At 32.5% G+C, this 22,520-nt stretch overlaps 1 protein-coding gene across 8 annotated transcripts in view; it reads left to right on the top strand.

Moving 5' to 3' along the window:
• LOC114328287 (CCR4-NOT transcription complex subunit 4) overlaps positions 1-22,520 on the top strand; it is a 109,427-nt gene that overhangs the window by 4,234 nt on the left and 82,673 nt on the right. For all 8 annotated transcript variants that reach the window (XM_028277101.2, XM_028277109.2, XM_028277108.2 and 5 more), the window contains exon 2: positions 11,296-11,455. In XM_028277101.2, coding sequence (XP_028132902.1) covers positions 11,348-11,455 — 108 coding nt within the window. In that variant the 5' untranslated portion in view covers positions 11,296-11,347. The remainder of the gene's footprint in view (positions 1-11,295; positions 11,456-22,520) is intronic.

Raw genomic sequence — 22,520 nt, 5'->3', positions numbered from 1 at the left:
TTTACTTGGGTCTAGTTGGTCTGTAATGTAGCATCCCATATATTTAAAGTGAGTAACTGAATATTTTGATGATCGTTCTGTAGGGAAGCATTGTCGTCAGGTTGGTGACTGAATATCCTAAATTTTGTCCTAGAAGCATTCATTTTTAGACCCATTTCTCTTCCTGTAGTGTTTATGCAATCCAATAATTCTTAAAGGCCTGGAGACTATCGCATAAGATAACATTGTTCTAAAGCTATTTTCTTGTGGTAGCTTAATGAAATTTATTTATTTATTTTCAACGGGCTACTGCCCAATAAGGTTACAGTTTATAAGTCCAATATACATAATACATGTGTCAATAATAATTAAAATACAATAAAACAGTAATAATAAAACAATAATACAATAAAATATAAATATCACAAACTTAATCACATAAATCAGATTTATATATAACAATAATGACTATCTATCCAACAACTACTCAAACAAACATACGTCTGAGGCCAGAGATGAATTCAGACTTCGGTGCAAAGAAATCTAGATCAGGGTGAATATTTGCCCATCTTAGTGCTCGAGATAAACAGTTGTTATATGCATAGTTGGTTCTATGGATAGGAACATAGCATGTTTGATTTAATCGAGTTCTACGGAGAGGTACATAGAGACCAACCTGCTCAAGTAGCTGAGGACACAAAACTGTTGAATTACTGTAAAATTTACTACTTTTGTTGGAAATAAACCACAATTTTTGATTACTTTCAAATTAAGTTTATTTGACGTTTTGATTTCCACTTTAAAAATCGTTCTCAAAATACAAAACATTATGTTAATTTAAAAACATTATAATACAATTAGCCTAATAAAATAAAAAAATGTCAAAATGTAAATTCGTAAAGGTTAAAACAAATTTTATATCAAAGTTTAGGTGGGTACAAAAGATATTTTCAAGAAAGTATCCAAATCATACAAGGGAATCATTGTTTAAATAATTAAAAAGGGGTAATTTTTGCAAAAAATACTTTTTTAATTGCTGAGGTAATTCACTTATTAATGAAGGTTTATGGGATTTTCATCTGCAAAGTTGAAGGATAAATCTTTCACATAAGACTTACTAAATTAAATTTGACTCACTATTTATTTAAATAATTGTATATAAAACTTTAAAAACAAATTTGCAAAAAATTATTTTAGCGTTTTAAATAAGCACTATAAAATATCTTATTTACAGACTAAGTTGCGCTATGTTACCAGTATTAAAAAAAATTGGTCAAAAAATATTTAATATTTTTTGAGATATTGAATTTGTTTATTAAATTTTACTATATTTTCAATTGCAAAAACGCGGTTGTTGCCAAAGAAATATTCACCTGCTTAAGATCTCATTATTTTTATTTTTATGTATATTTTCGATAAATGTATTGATAAATTCAAATTTCAATTAAGCTCCCCCCTAAAATGGCATTTGAAAATTATTCAAATTTGTTTTTTTAATAACGTCGCGGGGATTAAGTATTTTGAAATGCCGTTTCGATAATTGGGTTCCTTGGAATTTTTTACTAATTAACAAATTTTTTTTGTCGTTTTTTTCGTCTTTTTTTTTTCTTGGAGTTATATTACTACGGGCCCTTTTAGGGTTAAATATAAAATGTGGCTACTTACTGAGTTACAGGGTGTTTTATTTAAAAATTTATAAATTATTGTTACCAAGTACTTTAAAACTATTTGACGTATCCTTATAATACTTGGCAGAAAGTGTGGCTATTATACACCCTACTAAATCGTGATTAACAAACGTTTCTAGCTAGTGCGAGAGGCGTACGACAGGGGATAGTAAATGATTGACCCTTCCCAAATTCTGCGCCACTGAGTGAATTACTATTTTAGCGAAATTTTTCGATTCTCCAATACTTTGTATGTAAATAACTTTATTGGTATCGATTAAGTCATCAGTTTGAGAGATATTGGAAGTTTAAAATGAATGAATGAATGAATCAAAATAACTAGGCCGTTTCATTTTTAACGTCTAATATCTCGAAACCTAATGACTTAATCGTTACCAGTAAAGAGTATATTATTTACATAGAAAGTATTGGAGAATCGAAAAATTTCGCTAAACTAGTAATTCTCTCAGTGGCGTAGAATTTGGTAATGGTTAACCATTAACTATCCCCTCTCGTACGCCTCTGGTAGTAGCTAGAAACTTTTATTTATCACAATTTAGTAGACTGTATAGTACCCACACATTCTGCCAAGTATGATAAGGATATGTCAAATAGTTTGAAAGTACTTGGTAAAAATAATTTTAAAATTTTTAAATAAAACACCCTGTAACTCAGTAAGTAGCCACATTTTATTTAAGTGATTTTAGACCAATCTTAATATTTTTAGGTCTAGAATCTACAACTTAGAGATTCGACATTCTTAATTAAACTTAACCCTAAAAGGGCCTGTAGTAATATAACTCCAAGAAAAAAAAAGAAGAGGAAAAAAAGACAAAAAAATTTGTTAATTAGTGAAAAATTCCCAGGAACCCAATTATCGAAACGGCATTTCAAAATATTTAATCCCCGCGACGTTATTAAAAAAATAAATTATAAACAAATTTGAATAATTTTCAAATGCCATTTTAGGGGGAAGTTTAATTGAAATTTGAATTTATCAATACATCTATCGAAAATATACGTAAAATAAAAATAATAAGATTTAATACAGGTGAATATTTCTTTGGCAACAACCGCGTTTTTGCAATTGAAAATAGACTAACATTTAATAAACAAATTCAATATCTCAAAAAATATTAAATATTTTTGGACCAATTTTTTTTTAATTAATACTGATAACATAGCGCAACTTCTCCTCTAAAATAAGATATTTTATAGTGCTTATTTAAAACGCTAAAAATAATTTTTTGCAAATTTGTTTTTAAAGTTTTATGTATAATTATTTAAATAAATAGGGGGTCAAATTTAATTTAGTAAGTCTTATGTAAAATATTTACCCTTCAACTTTGCAGAAAACAATCCTGTAGACCTTCATTAGTAATTGAATGACCTCGGCAGCTAAAAAAGTAATTTTTTTGCAAAAATGACCCCTTTTTAATTATTTAAACAATGATACCTTTGTATTATTTGGATACTTTCTTGAAAATATCTTTTGTACCCACCTAAACTTTGATATAAAATTTGTTTCAACCTGTACGAATTTACATTTTGATTTACATGTAGTGTAATTTTATTTTACTAGACTAAATATTATTTATGCTCAAAATACAATGTTTTGTATTTTGAGAACAATTTCTGAAGTGGTAATCGAAACGTCAAATAAACTTAATTTTACACTAAAATTGTGGCTGATTCCTAACAAAAATAGTAAATTTCATAAGATAACAATGTCATCAGCGTACCTAAGATTTTTAATCAGTTCACTATTGATTTCCCTCCCAAGTCTTTATCTTGTAAAGCCTGTTTGAAAATTTTATCCAAGTAAATGTTAAATAACAGCCGGAATAGAATGCATCCCTGTCTCACACCTCTTTGAATGTAATATTCGCTGGTTAATCTCCCATCGACTCTTAAGACTGCTTTCAGTTTAGTACAGTATACGAGATAGTATTTTGTATACCATATTGAGTAGGGAGAATTAGTGAACACTATTATGTGTTCCTTTTTGTGAAGCGGATGCAGTATACCTAATTTTCATGGGCTTTTATTTTCTTTGCCTAATTTCAGATTTCAGTTATTCAGCCCTATTCTGTAACTTTTAACAAATCGAATAGAAATGACCAAGTCGAATCGTAATTACTCAAAATCGGAATGTTTGATATCTATCGCGTCATTTTCGTGTTTGGATTGGCATTCTGTATGGTCGCCTCGTATTTCCGTGAGACTGTGTAAAAATATAATGTATCTGTAATAAAAACAAGCCATAAAAATGAAAGTAAAAGTACCCTACCAGGAGTAGTTATTAACTGCAAAACTATCAATGACTAAGATGTGTAAAATATAAAAGTTTTAAGGTTCTACATTCAGATATTCCTGGTATGATATTTTAAAATATGGGCAATCACCCAGTTAAGTTTTCATCGAACTGTTGATCAGTCCACGTGGACAAAGAGCCACTCAAAAAATCGGATATTGCTGTTATGACCAATCATAATGCGTTATCTTTTATCGGAAGAACTACTCACCCTTCGCTCAAGATATAACAATATTTGGCTGAGCGAGTTCATGCCATAAAATAGTTTATCACAAAGTGTCATCTTTCGGCCTTCCGCAGCTGTCCAGTGGTGTGCACGTGGTTAGGTACCTATATTATTTTATTTTTAAATTGCGGCAGCGAAGCAGATTTTGCGAAACAAGAAACTGAGTTAAATTCAAATAGTGCACTGCAAGTAAATTTAATTGTGACTTCATCAGTGTTCTTTCTAAATTTCTTTTAACATCTTATGAAGACACTTTCCAAATGTGGCGTCTGTGGTGCAATAATAATTCTGCAGCTGAAGAGCCACTGGAACCCTCTAATCCAGAGGTTCTCAATCTGTGGTACATGTACCACTGGTGGTACATATCATTATTGGCGGTGGTACACAAAACACAGAAAAAATTAAAATAGTAGTACTTAGTAAGTATTGATAATACAATTTAAAACTAAAGGTGGTACCAAAAATAATAAAAATAACTGTAGGTGGTACATCACTCAAAAAGGTTGAGAACCGCTGCTCTAATCAATTGGAAGATTTACAAAGCTGTGTAATAAAACGTAAGCGACATTTTCAATAACTCTATGATGATGTCAAACAATACTTCGATTAATTCTTAAATCCAATAATTTTAAGTACAAAACTATATAGGTCTGGATCCCGCGTCCCGCGTATGAAAAAAAAGTTGATTAATAGCAAGCTGAAAATTTGTTAATAGCTTAAGAGTGTCTAGTCGGATAAACTTTGATATATGGGAACACTGGAATAGGGGCAGTTTTAATTGTGGAACAAGTTAAAAATTTGGAACGGTCAGACCACGAAAACGGCACATTTATTTTGTCTGACAGAATAGACTTAAACTCTCTGAACAGAGATTAAACTCTAATGCAAAAATCAGACTGCTATTTAGCACCTGTCATAATTCCTGTCATTTGACATATTCTACATGTTCCACTCATTAAAATGCCTATTTGGTGATAAATAGCAGTCTGATTTTTGCATGAGAGTTTAGTCTCTGTTCGGAGAGTTTAAGTCTGTTCTGTCGGATAAAATACATGTGCCGTTTTCGTGGTCTGACCGTTCCAAATTTTTAACCTGTTCCACAATTTAAACTTCCCTGTTCCAGTGTTCCCATATATCAAAGTTTGTCCAACTAGACACCGTTAAGCTATTAACAAATTTTCAGCTTGCTATTAATCAACTTTTTTTTCATACGCGGGATCCAGATACTAATAGATAAGCACCAGACTGTTGAAAAGTATTACTAAGCTTTGTTTTTAAACCAAGAGGAGTACACTAAAAAGACATATTCACACCCAAGAAAATCACTAGAAATATCACCAAACACATCTTCTTTTTTGGTTAATCATATCGGCCTTCGACGGTTATCCATAAATATTATATTATACTAATACGTCGCTAAAGAGTTACAATCTAAAGGTCGATAAAGGTATATCTATCAATGGAGAATTTTGGAACAACTTACGTGTTGCAGATGATACAGTAAAGGCCGGGACACACATATCCGCACCGAGCCCACACCGAGCACAGACAGCATGGCCAGCCTTGCTGTCTCTGCTCGGTGCGGGCGCGGTGCGCACACGGTGCTGGTTCGGTGCGGATATGTGTGTCCCGGCCTTAATAATAACGGATTAAGACAATGATTTAGAGAACGTAATGCAACGCCTTAGTGAACGCTGTCATGAGTACGGACTGAAGATTCATTTAAAGAAAACTAAATGCATGACCATGACTAAATTAGCACACGCAAACATCCAACTGACTATTGAAGATACTGTAATTGAGAGTGTGGATACTACAAATAATTAGGAACGTAGATAACATCAAATGTGGACCAAAGCAAAGAAATTAGGGAGCGTTCAAGTATTACGTAACGCGGTTTTTGAAGATTTTTGACCCCCCTCCCCCTTCGAAAAGCACCTTAATGGGGCGTTCACGTATTACGTAACGCAATTTTTGAAGATTTTTAACCCTCCCCCTTACGTAATATTTGAACGGCCCCTTACGACACGTATTGAAATAGTACGTGCATCATTCATTAAACTTAAAAAGTTTCTTTGTTATTAGGATATAAGGTTAGAACTACGCCTAAGGATGCTTCGGTGTTACGTGTTCTCTACTCTCCTTTATGGCTTGGAAGCGTGGACACTAACAAGTCCATCAATTAGTCAAAAGATTACAATAACATGAAAGTTATCAGAGATAAAACAGGAAGGTTTACTACTTATGAGCAGTTGTATTACTAAAACGTATAAATTTGATCATACTTACTGTTTAATTATATGTGATAATTAATGTTATTGACAATTTTTTATACAGATATTATTATTTTACAATAAGTTCTGTTCAGTCGAGTCGATTAGTGTTATCACTATGTACCTAGGTATATCACAGATGTTGATAACACCGATATTTTTTTATTTAAACTTTTTCGTAAAATAAAATATTTACTGATAACCACATAATTTGAGGAGATGCGATGGTCTCATTTACAATTTACACTTAAAATCAAATGTTTGCAAAATAATAGCTTTTATTAAATTTAAATTAGATATCTACGCTACTGTTCACTAAATTGTCACCCTGGTCACTCTTAACAGTGTTGCCATTTTGCTAGTATCTTGTCCGCTCTTGTTAGCGTAAATTTTCCAACGGAATCCCGTCTTTACTATAACTCACATCGTAAGCAGGTTAAATCGAAATCGGCAATTTCTATTTCACGCGATCAAGAGGGGGTGGCAGCTCCGCATTGTCAAGCGAAATTAGTGTTCTGTGACCTGTTTGTTACTGGTTCTAAATTTGAAATACAACACCGTTGCCATATCTTCAATTTTTCATACTATCACATTACATACAGTTACATTTTTAAAAATAGTTTTGAAATAACAAAAAAGAAAACTTTTGAAAAGTAAACAATAAAATATTAGTGTAAATATTGGACAAAAAAACCTCAAAAGATGATAAATGGTTTTAAATCAAAGTTAATTAAAATTGTTATAAAAAAGAAAATAAACTGCTAAATAAACAAGATAAACGAAGATAAGATGTATGATGTAAGATATTACTATAATAATATACAATCTTAAGATTTGATTCCAGCTAAAATAACTGATAAACAACTTTTCCCAACAATAGCGTTTTTTCTATAATTATTTTCTTTTCTATAAGCGTTGATTGATACAATTACAAGTAAACTGGTATAATTATCAATTAATGCTAGAAGTCTATCTTTATATTTTAAACTTTCTTGTACGATATATTCTTGTACATTATGCGATTGATTGAAATTGTACAAGAAATAAACAAAAAAAAGGTTGACAGCACTGTGGCTGGCAAACATTCAGCTGATTCAGCATTCAGATGCCAAATAAATTTTAAGATTAGGTTGAATGCATACTCGTACAACATGCCTAAATTAAATAATACAATTCCCTAAGTAAATACCACCACAGACTAAAAGTTAAGCAGATACAAAAGGTAAAAATAATATAAATAATGATAAATAAGTAGTAATAAATTATTTTTAGTAGATATAAAATGTAAACGTCAAAACAAAATACAATGCGCTTGCGTCAAGCACAATTCTGATATTGAAATCTAATTTCGACAGGGTAAATGGTGTCGAAGCAATGAACTGTCAGTACGGATGGAATATGCACGAAGAACATTAATGCAGCCACGATACAAGAGAGAGGTCCTAGAGAGAGACAGAAAATGTACTGAAAAATTTGAGAGGCCGTGTAATTTCAGTTGCCTATATCAATTTAAATCGGGGAAATGAACCTCAAATTTTTTAAATTTTATTAACTTAACTTAATTTTTAAATACTGCCTATAAGCCCTGATACCAAGTTAAAAAAATATGAGGTCCATTTCCCCGATTTAAGTTAATATAGGCAACTGAAATTACACGGCCTGTCAAATTTTCCAGCACATTCTCTGTGTCTCTCTAGGACCTCTCTCTTGTATGTTGGTGGCAATCTCGCTTCACTATTTGAATGGGACAGGGCCATTCCATCCGTATTGACAGTTCATTGTGTCGGAAGTCATTTCTATTCACTATTCCGATTGTAGAGATTCCTAGGGAGTTATGGAATACCGATTTTGACTATTTCTATTCGATTTTCCTGACTTCTATCATCGAAATGAGTTACAGAATAGGCATGATTATCTTATGCTTATGCTTCAAATGGGAATCACCGCCCTTTTCAAATAATTTAACATAAAGAATATGAGAACCAGGGGCTTTGTTATTTTTTCTTCTACCTATTATATGCTAATTTCTTCTATGGTGAGAACTGACTCTTATGCATTTTCATTTATTTCAACTATGTAAACATCTCTTGATAAATAGTTGTTCTAAATGATTTACCCATCTGGTTCGTATCTTCCCTTTGTCACTAAGTTTTAACTCTTTTCTACAACTATATACATATTTGTTTGTAGAATTTGCGTAAGTTTTATCTATTGTGATATTGTTTAGGGTGTTTTCGTTATGTTGTTTATTCTTTCATCTGAAAATTATCTTCTCTGCTCACCTAAGATGTTCATATTGTTCCATTGTTAATGGCATTCTACCCTGTGAAGCCTCTTCCTTCATTCCGCTTCATTTTTCTGTTGATGGATCTACACTCTTCATTGAATCACTCTTCATTTCATCTAGCCTCTTTAGGTATTAAAACATCTTTAGGCGCCATGTACATTGCTTCTTTTATTTAGTCCAACATTCTTTTATGCTTAAGTCTTCAATAGAACACTTTCAAATTTTAACAACTCCATATTGTATTTTCTTAGAGTTAAATAATCGCTGGTACCTATGATTAAGTGATTCCTAATACATTTCCAGTGAAAATAATAACTCTTTGATAAGTGTTGGCGATACAATTGTTTTTTATATGCGTGTCCGCGAAGATTATAACTCCCAAAATATTTATAACGAAAAGATTTAGTTCATAATAGATGCCGGCGAAAACAATTATTTCCCTTTCTGTTTCTGTTTCTGCCGACGAAAACAATTATTTCTGGGAACTTTTAAGTAATTATAATTTTCGTGGACCCACAAACAGAAATGATGTTTTTTTGCTGATACTCCTCAAAAATAAATTTCTTCGCTAACACTTTATTAGGAATTATAATTTACACAATCATATAATCGAAAATAATATTTTTCGCGGCGTTCATTGAAAGTTCTACTCTTAACGGCATTTTTCGGAGTTATACTTTTCGTAGGCGGCGGCGATATGAGCTCTGAGTTTTGCCCTAGCAAGGTAGTGGCCAGGGTCTATATTAGCATATCTACATACTCTTATATCCAGTCTTCTTCACGTGCCCTCTCCTATGGCGCTACAGTCCAAGGCGAGCCCTAGCTTCCCCCAGCATTCACCTCCAAGTATCTCTGTCCCTAGCTCTTCTCCCACAGTTATCCATCCTCAATATCTCTTTAGCATCGGTTCTCACTTCGTCTATCTACCTCTTCTTTGATCTTCCTACTGGCTGACATCCCACCATAGTTCCGCTAATCGTTCTACTAGGTGTTCTGTCGTTATCCATTCTTATAAAGTGACCTGCCCAGCGCAATCTTTGCATTTATGCATAATTTATTATAGAGCGTTCTCTGTAATATTGGTATAACTCGTGGTTGAACCTTATTCTCCATATTCGCGGTGTGCAAGTACTTGGAGGGGATACGAGAAACGATCGTGCGCGAATAGCGGAGAAATATTGCAACTGTCTTAAATAATTCATATTGTCAATTGAAATTGTCAAATTGACGTATATTTCATACCTACTGTCATTGAAGAAGAAAAATTATATATTGCTCCACAATATCGATATGATATGCAATTATTATATAAACGTAAATTTAATTAATTGTATTTTGCTTGCAGTACTGCATTTTAATAACTAATTTTATTTACTACATACAATTGTTTACGTTTTAATAACATAACCTGAATCTGATTTTTTCTTATTATTTTTTTGGACTATGGCCTTGAGAATTATCCAGTAACCAGGACTAATATAATTGGCCAATATAATTAAAAATGCGAAAAATATTGCTGAGTGTAGAAACCAGGTGTCGCTTTGCCGAACTTGCACGGTCGCAAATGCATCTTCTTCACGTGCCATATCAAAATTATCCGACATTGGTGATCACCATTGCGAAGGCTTCTCAATCTTCTGTAGTATGGAATAATTGTTTGATATCTGAATTTATTCACAAATGTTTTTTCACCAATAAACTTGTTTTCTTCATACACATCTTATGGGTCTAATATTTCACTGGCATATGGAGAATAACGTCTTTTTTCCGGTGGCAGTCAAAAGGTTAAGGATCAGTTGTAGTATTCCATTTCCACGAGGAAAATAAACTTCTTGTAGCTGGCTGTATACCATAAATCACAAAAATGCCAAGTTTCTTGTAAAAGGTATATATTAAAATACCCTAAATAAGGGTCAAAATACAAAACGTTTTCGGATTAAGGAATCCATCATCAGTGTTTAAAAGCCAAAATTTGCATGCCTGAGCCACCAAAATGTATAGGGTAAAAACCCTTTAAATGTAAATAATAAAGATGTTTTACATATTTATATATTATTATTTACATTTAAAGGGTTTTTACCCTATACATTTTGGTGGCTCAGGCATGCAAATTTTGGCTTTTAAACACTGATGATGGATTCCTTAATCCGAAAACGTTTTGTATTTTGACCCTTATTTAGGGTATTTTAATATATACCTTTTACAAGAAACTTGGCATTTTTATTCCATTTCGATTTCTATATCCAGTACATCTGAAAAATGTCAAAATGAATAAGTACATGGTAAATTGAGTTTTCATTTGACTGTCTGGTGATTGCCATGTAGCTTTATGGATGTTTTTATGGTAAAAACACGTACTAATAAATATTAAATAGTGCATAAAATTAAATAACATATACAATATGTATTACATATTATAGTTAATAGCTTTATTTGAAAAATTAAATCTGATATATCTACAGTTCATGTGTCTTCTTTTTTTTGTGTCATAATCATCAAAAAATGAAATCAACATGAAGTTATCATCTTGTTTTTTTTTTTTGTTTCAGGCAAAGGAAGTTTTTCGACTTCTATAGAGTGATCACTACTGAAACTATTAAGATGTCAGTATTAAATCAGAGTGGCGAGGAGCAGGTGGAGTGTCCGCTGTGCATGGAACCACTTGAGGTTGATGATCTTACATTCTTCCCTTGTACCTGTGGTTATCAGGTAAGACATTTTTAAATATAGATTATTAGTAGAATAACTAAATAACAGCAAATCTAATTCTATGACATTCTTGGTTCCTTTCTTTGAAGGTCATGAATGATGTTCGGGAAATTTTGTGAAAATATCCAAAATTAGTTGTCATGTAAAAGTAATTTGTATGTTAACTTTAGTACAACAACGTTTATAAAATATGTCAAAATGAAACTTTACATCTTATCCAATTTGTCACAATATTATTTAGATATTTTGCTTTTATTAGATAAGATCTTTAGAAAAGACAGGATGAGGTAAATCATATTTCGTATGGTTGTAGTTGATAACTACTGTAGAAACAACACATACAATGTATGCTTAATAGATGCAACAAAGGCAGTCATTTCCTCAGAATGACAACTAAAGTATAGTGGGGTTGCAACATTGTGTCGGAACATCTTTGTTGTGTTATTGTGCTGACACTTTCCAAAATTGTCATGAAGGTATGTTTGGGTGCTATCAGATCTTCCCTTATACAACCATTGTATGTAGAAGCTATTGAGACTCCTCTTGAGATCAGAAGAAAGGACTCAGCAGAAACCTTATGGGAAATGGCTCTCTGTCAAATGCTCCGAAACTTTGGGTTCTGGTAGTCCTTGATGTGTAGAACAAAAGACTCAATGGGCGCGTAGCTCCAAAAAATCATAGTTTTAAGAAATAAGCCTCTAAAGTTATAGGTACAGTGATGACGTTTGAGTTGGAATAAATTCATTTTCTCGAGAATGGGCGACTCTGGAGATAAATCCCGAAAGACGTCAATTTTTATTTTTAAACTGTATTTTTTGGCATATATCGTCGGCTCAAAGCAACAGTAGGATTATGTAATATCCTACTGTTACACGAGTGCACCAATCAACCAGTTAAGTGATATTGGACCGATGCGATGTGTGTGTATATACGCATATACGGTTCACTCGTGCAACAGTAGGATATGACATATCCTACTGTTGCTTTGAGGCGACGATATATCATACTAGTGACGTCATCCATCTGGGCGTGATGACGTAATCGATGATTTTTTAAATGAGAATAGGGGTCGTGTGATAGCTCATTCGAAAGGTTATTCAATTCTCTATTCACTAATATAAACATTAACATAATTATTTATACAGGGTGTCAAAAAAATTTTTTTAATTAAATTAATTGAGACAAAAAGAAGAATGTACACTCACCGGCACAAAATTCCGAAACCCAAAATTTTTGATTAAGTTTAATAACATAACTTTATTATTTGTACTCCGATTTTCAAGATTCTTGCACCAGTTTGTAGGTACATTGTACTGATATCGTTTGGTATTATTCCGGTAACACAAAAATTTTGCTTGCATGGCATTATACAGGGGTGAATGGAAGCATTGTATTTCCTCCAAACTTTAAAACATTCTGTGGAAAAATGGAAGGGCTGATTTTGTTTCATAGTCCTGTCATATTATCCCGGAGGCATCACTAAAATTTTGTTTTTTGAATTATCCCAATATCTCTTTTCTTGTAAGAGCTGTACCATTTTCTGTAAATAAAAACACTGATTGACTCAAAAAATAGAGGTTGGATTGATAAGATTAGAATGGCCCGCATGCAGCCCAGATCTCAATTTTATTGAGTATTTATGGGATGAATTAAAAAAGCTATTCGCCGTCTTTCTAGGCCTCCAGACAATTTGGTACAGTTATGGCCGTGGTAGAGGAATATCAGGCTATTCCCGAGGTAAGGATAACACATTATCTTTATTCGATGCCAAACAGATTGCGAGCAGTCGTTGCTGCAAGAGGTGGACATACCCGCAATTTAGTTGTGTTTTGTTGTTAATTTTGTTTTGTTTTGTTAATTTTAGTGTGTTTGATATTTTTAATTAAAAAAACCTTCAAAGCAGTGTTTTTATTTGCAGCTTTTACAAGAAAAGAGATATTCGGATAATTCAAAAAACAAAACCTTAATGATACTTCCAGGATAATACAAAAGGAGTATGAAACAAAATCAGACGTCAAAATTTTTCCATAGAATTTTTTAAAGTTAAGAGAAAATACAACTCTTCCATTCATCTCCATATTATAATGCCTTCTAAACAAAAAATTTTTGTTACCGGAATAATAAAAAAAGAATGTGTGTGTACTTTGTACGCACGTAAGAAGTTATACTTCTATTATAATATAATTTCAACGAAATAAATATACCTACTTTACAGTTACAATACAAAAAATTAACAATAATTATTACCAAAATTTAACCAAAACTTAACAATGCCAAATATTAAAAAAAAACAAAAAAGTATGAATCGTCCGGGAATTGAACCCGCAACCTCGCGAATTCTCAATCTCTGGTCCAATGCTCTACCAACAAGACCATCAAGGCACATACTATTAACGTGTCAGATATACATATTTACACATCACGGTGACAAGTGAAATATAAAAATAGATGTTTTATTATTTTACGATGTCTTCCCAAGGAAGACAAATCCAAAGACACAAAATTATAATAAAAAACCTTTTAAACCACATTTTTCAAATTGTGCAAGTTGTATTATTAATATTAATGTTAATAAATGAAATATAAATATTTTGACGTTTCAAAATTTGACAATATCATAACAAAATTTGATCTACTATTTTTAAAACACTTACCAGTGTAAGATTCTTTAGCTTTGAATAAGCGAGATCGTAGATCGTCCCGGTTGATTGTTGTTATCCACAGTTCTCTACGCCTTCGAGCTAATAGGTTTTTTATCAGTAATTTTGCGGCACTCATACTAGTCACAGTTTGATGGGCTTTCACATTGACATGCAACAATCATCTCTTATATGTTAATAAGTCCAAAAATATAATATGAAAACTATTTAAAAATGCAGTATAACCATTAACTAACTTTTTGTTTGTTGTTTCTCTTCCTACAAATTTTAAAACGCAACAACCATACACCATACATAACCAAACCACAGTTCCACAGCTGTGATACTGCTGCCATATTGGATAATTTTTGTCATGTCATTTGAACATCCAATCAGAGCAAAGTTGTAATGCGACTGCGCCGGGATCAAAGGTTTTAATCCTATTAAAATTCACCCTCATATGCGCGTAAAGAAGTATAACTTCAAAAACGACATTAATATGTACCTACAAACTGATGCAAGAATCTTGAAAATCGGAGTACAAATAATAAAGTTACTTATAGATTGTCAAACTTAATCAAAAATTTTGGGTGGCGGAAATGTGTGCCGGTGAGTGTATATAATTTATTTAATTTGAAATATATTTGACTGTTGTCCGAATACAAAAAAAATGTTTATTTGATAAATAATTATTGTTTTTCGCTTAAATTCAATATTAAAGCTGCCACCCACCTGCCTCTTAGCAGTTTGAACATTTAATCTAAGCGAAAAGCAATGTTTATTTTTCAAATTAACATTTTTTTCTGTTTTCTGATAGCAGTAAAATGTATTTTGCATTAAATAAATTATATACATTCTTCTTTTTGTCTCAATTAACATTTAAAAAAAAATTGGGCACCCTGTATAAATAATTATGTTAACGTTTATATTAGTGAAAAGAGAATAATATAACCTTTTGAATGAGCTGTCACACGACCCCTATTCTCAATTTAAAAAAAAAATGATCGATTGCGTCATCATGCCCAGATGGATAACGTCAGTAGTTGACGTCAAATAAAAATCGACCTGATTCGTAATTTGTCTCCAGAGTCGCCCATTCTCGAGAAAATGAATTTATTCCAACCCAAATGTCCTCACTGTACCTATAACCTCGGAGGCTCATATCTTGAAACCATGATTTTTTGCAGCTAGGGACCCATTGAGACTTTTGTTCTACACATCAACGACTACTAGAACCCAAAGTTTTAGAGCATTTGACAGAGAGCCATTTCCCATAAGGTTTCTGCGGGGTCCTTTATTAAAATTATCCCATTTAAAAAATGCTTTTTAAAATCCTCAAGCTGAATTTAGAATTGTTCACAAATATCGGTCTCAATATCTGTCAACTCAATGAGTCAGATATTACTAACAAATATTGAGTGGAAAAACCATCTCCGCCTCTACGCATTGCATTACATTGCATATTTTTTTCATAAAACTAACCAGTGGACAAAACTTCAGAATATTTTGATCTATTTCTATGCATATAGTTTTTGTTTTATTTATGTTTACTTATAGTTCCCACTTACTGTATTATTTTATGAGTTTCCTTGTCATGTATTGCAGATTGTTGTGGTCCTGTGGCATCACTATCCGATTGTCTGAGAAGCGCAGTATATTTTTGTTTCGTGGAATGTCCATTCCTTCACATTTCCTTTTCCATACCTTCAATGGCTGTTTAAGGAATGTTTTAAAAAGCATTGGTGAGATACAACAATCCCGTTTTAGGTCTTAGGTTACTTTAATGTTTTTTGAGAGTTTGGTCACTATTTTTACTCGAGCCTTATTAAAATAAGATAGTTCTTTAAATGCCTTTATAATATTAATGAAAATATTGCTTAATTAAGGTTTTCATTATTCCATATACTCGACTCAATGAGCTATCTGATAAATTTTCGATGTACACCGCAAGTGTTGGCGTTAGAAAATATTAATGGGTTGATTAATTTACACAATGATAAAAATTATAACATAATGTCTTCTTCTTCTTCCTACTTTATAAATAGGCTCAATGCCTGTTTTACTTCGGTTTTTAGCCTCAATTGACATTGTCTGGTCATCTTTTCCTCGGTCGTCCCAATGATCTTCTTCCATTTGGCGATTTGTCTCTTGCTATTCGTACTCTTCTATTTTCTGTCATTCTTTCTATGTGTTGATTCCATTCTATTTTTCTTCTTTTGGCCCACATGTTTATTTCTTCTATATTCTATACCATATCTCGCTCGTATTTCCTCACTTCTTATTCTGTCTCTTAGAGTTTGGTTTGTTATTTTTCTTAAGACTTTCATTTCTGCTGTTTCCAGCAGTCTTTGTGTTTTCGTCTTATCTGCTCTTGTTTCCGCTGTGTACATCATTATTGGTCTTATTGTTGATTTATATATCCTGGTTTTCGTATCTATTGTGAGGTATTTGTTTCTCCGGATTGTGTTGTTGAGACATCCTGCTGCTCTGTTCGCCATGTTCACTTGTTTTTGTACTTCTTCTTCCACTTTTCCGCAGCTTGACAGTTTTATTCCCAAGTATTCTGTTTCCATCACTTGTTCTATTACTTTGTTATTTACGACCAATTTACATCGTCTCGGTTCCGCGTGATACCACTATCGATTTAGTTTTCTCTATTGAGATCACCATGTATATGAGAACCGTGTCTTCGATTTCTTTAATTAATCTTTGTAGGTCATCTTCATTTTCGGCTGTTCGACATAATGTCGTTAGACCACAAAATTACCATGTAACTGACCGTACCTCCGTTGCCGAGTTGGAAGGGTCCTGTTACAGCTTCTGATTTTCTTTGAACTGTGCCTCATTTACCGACAAACGATGGGACAAACCAAGCCAGGCCGCTCTAGCCATAAACAGGGGGTTTGCTCTTTGTCCAAGGATTGTAAATTACAAAATTCTGAGGGAAATAACGCTATTTCACGTTGCTTTGATTACAGTCTTCAGTTTTTATCGTTTCTGTTACATTTTTCTATTGCGCAATGCCTGCCGTGCGACGTTCCGTTGGAGTCCATTTATACAGGCTGGATTCGTTTATATTGCTTGCTTACGCATTATCTATGCTACCTTTATGGTGTAATTTTTGGGTTCTTACTTTTTCTCCCACTAATATGGTTTATAGGGCCCATTAAAGATTATTATATTGTTTTTCGTTGATGTTGACATCCATACGTTAGGTATTCAAAAGATTACCGTCCATTGTTTGTGTAAATTATAGATAACGAATTGTTTGATATGCTTTATTTGGTAAAAAACTAATCTACATAAGTACGCATTACGCTTACGCTCGAATATTTTTTTTATTATTCCGCATTCTTTTTAAATGAACGGTATCTGTTATCAGCAATGTTTTATAGGTTCCTTAAGATTATCCTATATTATGCAAAATTTCGTTTAAGGGAATATACGCAAACTTTCGACTCCAATGCATTAATTTTTTTCGAATCCTGAGAAAACTAATAAGTGTTTCGTTCATTCTCAATCGCGCCTAAAGAAGTATAACTTCAATTTAGAGTGATTTTTAATTTCAAATATCTCATTCAAAAGAAACTTTTTGAAGTTATACTTCTTTACGATCGAGAGTGAAATTTTATAATTCTCTGGCGCATGCGCAGACAGACAGTATGTAGTTCGTTGCTAATCTTTCAAATTATGTATGTATCAGCGCAAATGTCATTAAAAGAATATATTAGTGTTTTTAGTAAATGTATTATTTATTATAATTTTTGTGTCTTTGAATTTGTTTTACTCGGGCGTAAGATAATAAAATATCTATTTTTATACTTCACTTGATCTATTTGTCACCGTGATGTGTGTAATTATATCCGAGACGTCAATAACACGGGGCTTGATAGCTTGATTGGTAGAGCATTGGACCAGAGATCGAGAGATCCCGGGTTCAAATCCCGGACGATTCATATTCTTTTTTTTTAATTTTTTAATAAAAATTTTTTGAAAGTGGTAGGTAAGAAAGTTAGTTTAATATTTAAATAAAATTCAAATAAACTGTTAAGTATATTTATTTCTTTGAAATTATATAATAAAAGTATAACTTCTTACGTGCGTACAAAATACACACACATTCTTTTTTATTTATTCTAAGCTACTTTCAGCCGTCGGTAATAATTTCTTCTTCTTCCTTTTTTTATGGGTTTCGATTATGCAATACGCTATCATTTACCCAGTACATGTATGTAGGTTATGCGAGTCTTGCTCGAAGCAATGCACAACTTACGTTTTTAACCTTACATAACTTTTCTTCAAATATCCATTATTCCATTTAACTAAGAACAAACACATTAGCAACCATGCTCGAAAATTATTTAACATGCCATAATTTTACTACAATAACTATAACAGGCAACACTAAGCTACTTCACTTTCACGAATTATAACAAACTAAAAATTAACTTTTCTTTGGGGATTATTTAGATAAATTCAAATAAATTTTTCCTTCAGCGGCCATTGCCGCCAATTTAAATTCAACTTGACAACCAGTCGGTAATAATTTAGTCTTTCATTCTGCGTTTAAATTGTTCAAAAATATGTATTAGTTTTTTTTAGGATTCGAAAAGCATTAAACGTCTGTGGTGATATTTTCCGGTGATATTTTCCAAATCGAACATTTGCTATCTTTGTCATACAACCCACTCAGTCGAACAGAATGTGCTGAACCTGTTGACAATGCTACTAAATATTTGACAAGGCTTCAGGAATATTTTGAGTTGTTTGTTAAATAATACTGATAGTGTATTTGATACATAATTGATTTAATATGTGAGAGTAATAAAAAGTTACTTATTGTTTATTATTTACGGAAGATCCAAGCAGAGAATACACAAGGGTATGCTCTGTGATCCAAGTATTTTGTTGTTCAAGATGTTCAAAATTAATCTAAGCGTTCCATAGTAACAAAATATTAAAAAAATCACACTATCTACTTTATGTCATATTATGTATAAGTTTTTAGTTTGTGAAAATTGTCATTATAGATAGCAGTGCGTGAAGGGTTTAAAGTGTGCGTGAAATAACAATGTATTTTAAATGGGATTTACTTTTTCGCACTGTTTTTAACACACTTTCATATAATCAAATATCCTTAACTTTCGCGTTGTTATGGTGATGACATAATGAGCAATAAATTACAACAAAAAATTTGACAGTTTTGTGGCTTGAAAGAAGTTAGAATTTTTAAATGTCAAAGTTCTAAAAATTGTAGAATAGAAATGAATTCCAGTGACGAAGAGTTACAGTTTTTTTATTTGTTTATCGTAGATAAAATATTGTATGAAACTGTGCGTGAAGTACTTTTTGCGAACTTACGCGATGTATAGCATTCGCTCCGTTGTCGCTCGTACTCTAAATATCGCGTGCGTTCGCAAAGAGCATACTTCACGAATTGTTTCATAAATAACTATTATCACTTTTTCTCTTTTTTCGATGACTTATTAGTTTTTATTGTACAGGTACAGTATACAGTCGAACCCACATATTGGAATAGCCTTCGTGGTAAACAAAAGTATTCCTACAACCGGGATATTCTAATAACCGATTATTATATAGTGGAAACGTTTCGGGACCTCAAATTTCTATTCCTTAAAGCGGGATATTCCTATAACAGGGATTCTGATAAGCGTGTTCGACTGTATAAATTATTGTAATCACGGAACACATAGTGAAAAAATAATCATATTAATTAATTGAATTAAAAGCGATTATACAAGTAACGGTTATCCAAGAATATTCAAAAGCCATCTCTAAGTTAATGGTGACAATGTCATTGTCAAGTAATGTTGACACCTCCATACCAGCGAGAATTTTACGACACGTAATTTATCGTGTAAAGAAAGAAAAAGTAGGAATAGCCGTAAAATATTTGCGCCTACACTCTATTAATATCAACTTATCTGTTGGGATTTCAGCTTGGTACTCCCGAAAAATCGAATCTACGCACCAAGAACATAAAAAACGCCTATAATAAAGGTACCGAGAGGACATAAAAGTGCATACTCGACCCCCTGGCTCCTAGACTATATATTATAGTTCATTTGAAAATTATTGATAGCACTTGATAGTGGCTGCACCACTAATGAACTTTTTACGTCAGCTGTAAACAAGGTCAGGGTAGCCGTGATGATTTCCAATCTCCGATAGGAGTGGCACAAGAAGAAGAAGAAGTCACATTATATTAGGGTGACCAAACGTCCCGTAAAAACGGGATTGTCCCGTTTTTTAACGATTTGTCCCGGGGTCCCGAAAAAGTCTCTCGGGACGCCTAAATGTCCCGTATTTGCATTGGGTTGATTTTATGTTTCTGACTACATATATTTTTTCTCTTTAATTTTTCTTCAATTTCGGCATTTGTTTTCATTCTTATTTCTCCCTCTCGTGTTACACAATGGCCCAGTATTATTCTCATTATTTTTCTTCCAAATTTCAGAAGGCTATCTTACTCTTTGTTTTAAAATTGTTTTATTTTATGGTTTTCTCTGTCTTTTTTAATATCCCCAACGAAACCCGTCATTTTTCTTCTTTTTATTTGTTGAGTTTGCTTTGTTTCTCGCTATTTTGTATTCTTCCCTGCTTTGTTCTGACGGGTTGTTGATTCATGTCATTCTGGCGAAGTTTTTTGGTGTTGTCTGTTTCGCAGTCATGATTGTACGTAAATTTTATATATTGAAAGGTAAATTGAAAAGGATTTATAGGTCCCAAATTAGCTGAAAGACCAATGTTTCAATCGCCCCTATCTGTTTGGGTATAGAATAGAATAGAAGCTTTATTGTCAATGAAAATTATACAAATTTTATGGACAAAGCTTAACATAAAGTCAGAAAAAAAAATAACAACAATAACAAATAAAATTTTCTGAAATTTTATAAATCGTCAATATAAAAAAAAATATAAGTTAATAAAGTATAGAAAAAAAAACAAAACCGATATATTGCAAAAATTAATAGAAATTGCAAAGTGAACATACAAGAAAGTAAAATACAGACATAGGAACTAATAGGTTTAAGCTGCTGCATGTGACACCCAAATATAGATAAGTTTGGTTACTTGTACTTTACTGTAATTTCTTAGTTAGTCATTAAGAAACTCTTCTACTGAATAATATGGTCTTTTAGATAGATGCGCTTTTGTCATTTTACGGAACTTGGGGAAAGATGTTGCAGATTTTAGTTGTAAAGGGAGATGGTTGTATAGTTTTTTTGCGGAATATAATATAGATTTCTTTACTAACTCAGAGGACGGGATCGGTAAATAGACATCAAAAGTTGAATTTCTGATGGAGTAGTCATGATGAGGCCTTGCTGGAAAGACATGCATGTGTTTACGAATTAAGCAAACAGTTTCTAAAATATATAAAGATGGAAGGGTTAAAATTCCGTGATCTTTGAAGTAACTTCTGCAGTGTGTTCTTCTGAGGTCGAACAGATACCTTATTGCTCTTTTTTGTAATTTAAAAATAACATCTAATTGAGCAGCTGTACTAGAACCCCAAAAATAAAGACCATATCGAAGATGAGACTCGAACAAGGAAAATATGTTAGTTTAGAAGATGCTAAATTGAGTTCTTTCGAAACAGATCTTATAGCATAGCAGGCTGAGGCGAGTTTCTTACTTAACAAATCGATATGAAGGGACCATTTGAGGTTGCTGTCTAAAAAAATACCTAGAAATTTTACAGAATCAACGTAGAGATCTGGCTGTTATTAACAAGCAGGGGTTGAAGAGCACTTTTATAGGATAGTGCTACTGTCTTATCCACGTTAAAAGAGTTAATTAGAGTCAGACCAGGATTTTATCGTAAGCAAATCAGAAGTTATAGTTGCATGAAGAGACGCGATAGTTGCGTTGCTCCAAGTATCGCCCCAAACCCTCCTTGTAAGTGGCGCAGGGGGGTTTTGGGGGTTAAATCCTCTTTCCCCAGGGCATATGAAAAATATATAAAGAATAGGAAAATGTAACTTGTCTTTCACAAAAAATACAAAAAAATTTCGGTGCCCGAGCCAACCCCCCTCCCATTTTAGGTGCGCTACAGCTCCTTGGATGTGTCCCGTTTTTTCAAGTTTATGATTTGGTCACCCTACATTATATACATATTTCTGCCGTACAAGTTGTGCTATCAATAATTTCCAAATCGAGTGTAATAATAATTACAAATTAATAATTACCTGTATGGAGTGCACTGTTCTTGGCAAATACTTGTGTGTGGGTGAGCGTTAGCGTTACCGAAATAAATACAGTAAATAAGAAAGTTTTTCGCATATTGCAAAAAATGTTTTATTGTGTAGTATGATTTTATGATGTTTCCTTTGCCAAATTTAGTATGTTATGACATTGGATTATTCAACCTAGGAGTTTATTTTTGTTGTAGAGTATGAGTA

This window comes from Diabrotica virgifera, chromosome 3 (assembly GCF_917563875.1).
Source record: "Diabrotica virgifera virgifera chromosome 3, PGI_DIABVI_V3a".
Lineage (NCBI taxonomy): Eukaryota > Metazoa > Arthropoda > Insecta > Coleoptera > Chrysomelidae > Diabrotica > Diabrotica virgifera.
Note: the sequence above shows the minus strand (reverse complement) of the source record. Positions and strands in the feature narration are given on the sequence as shown.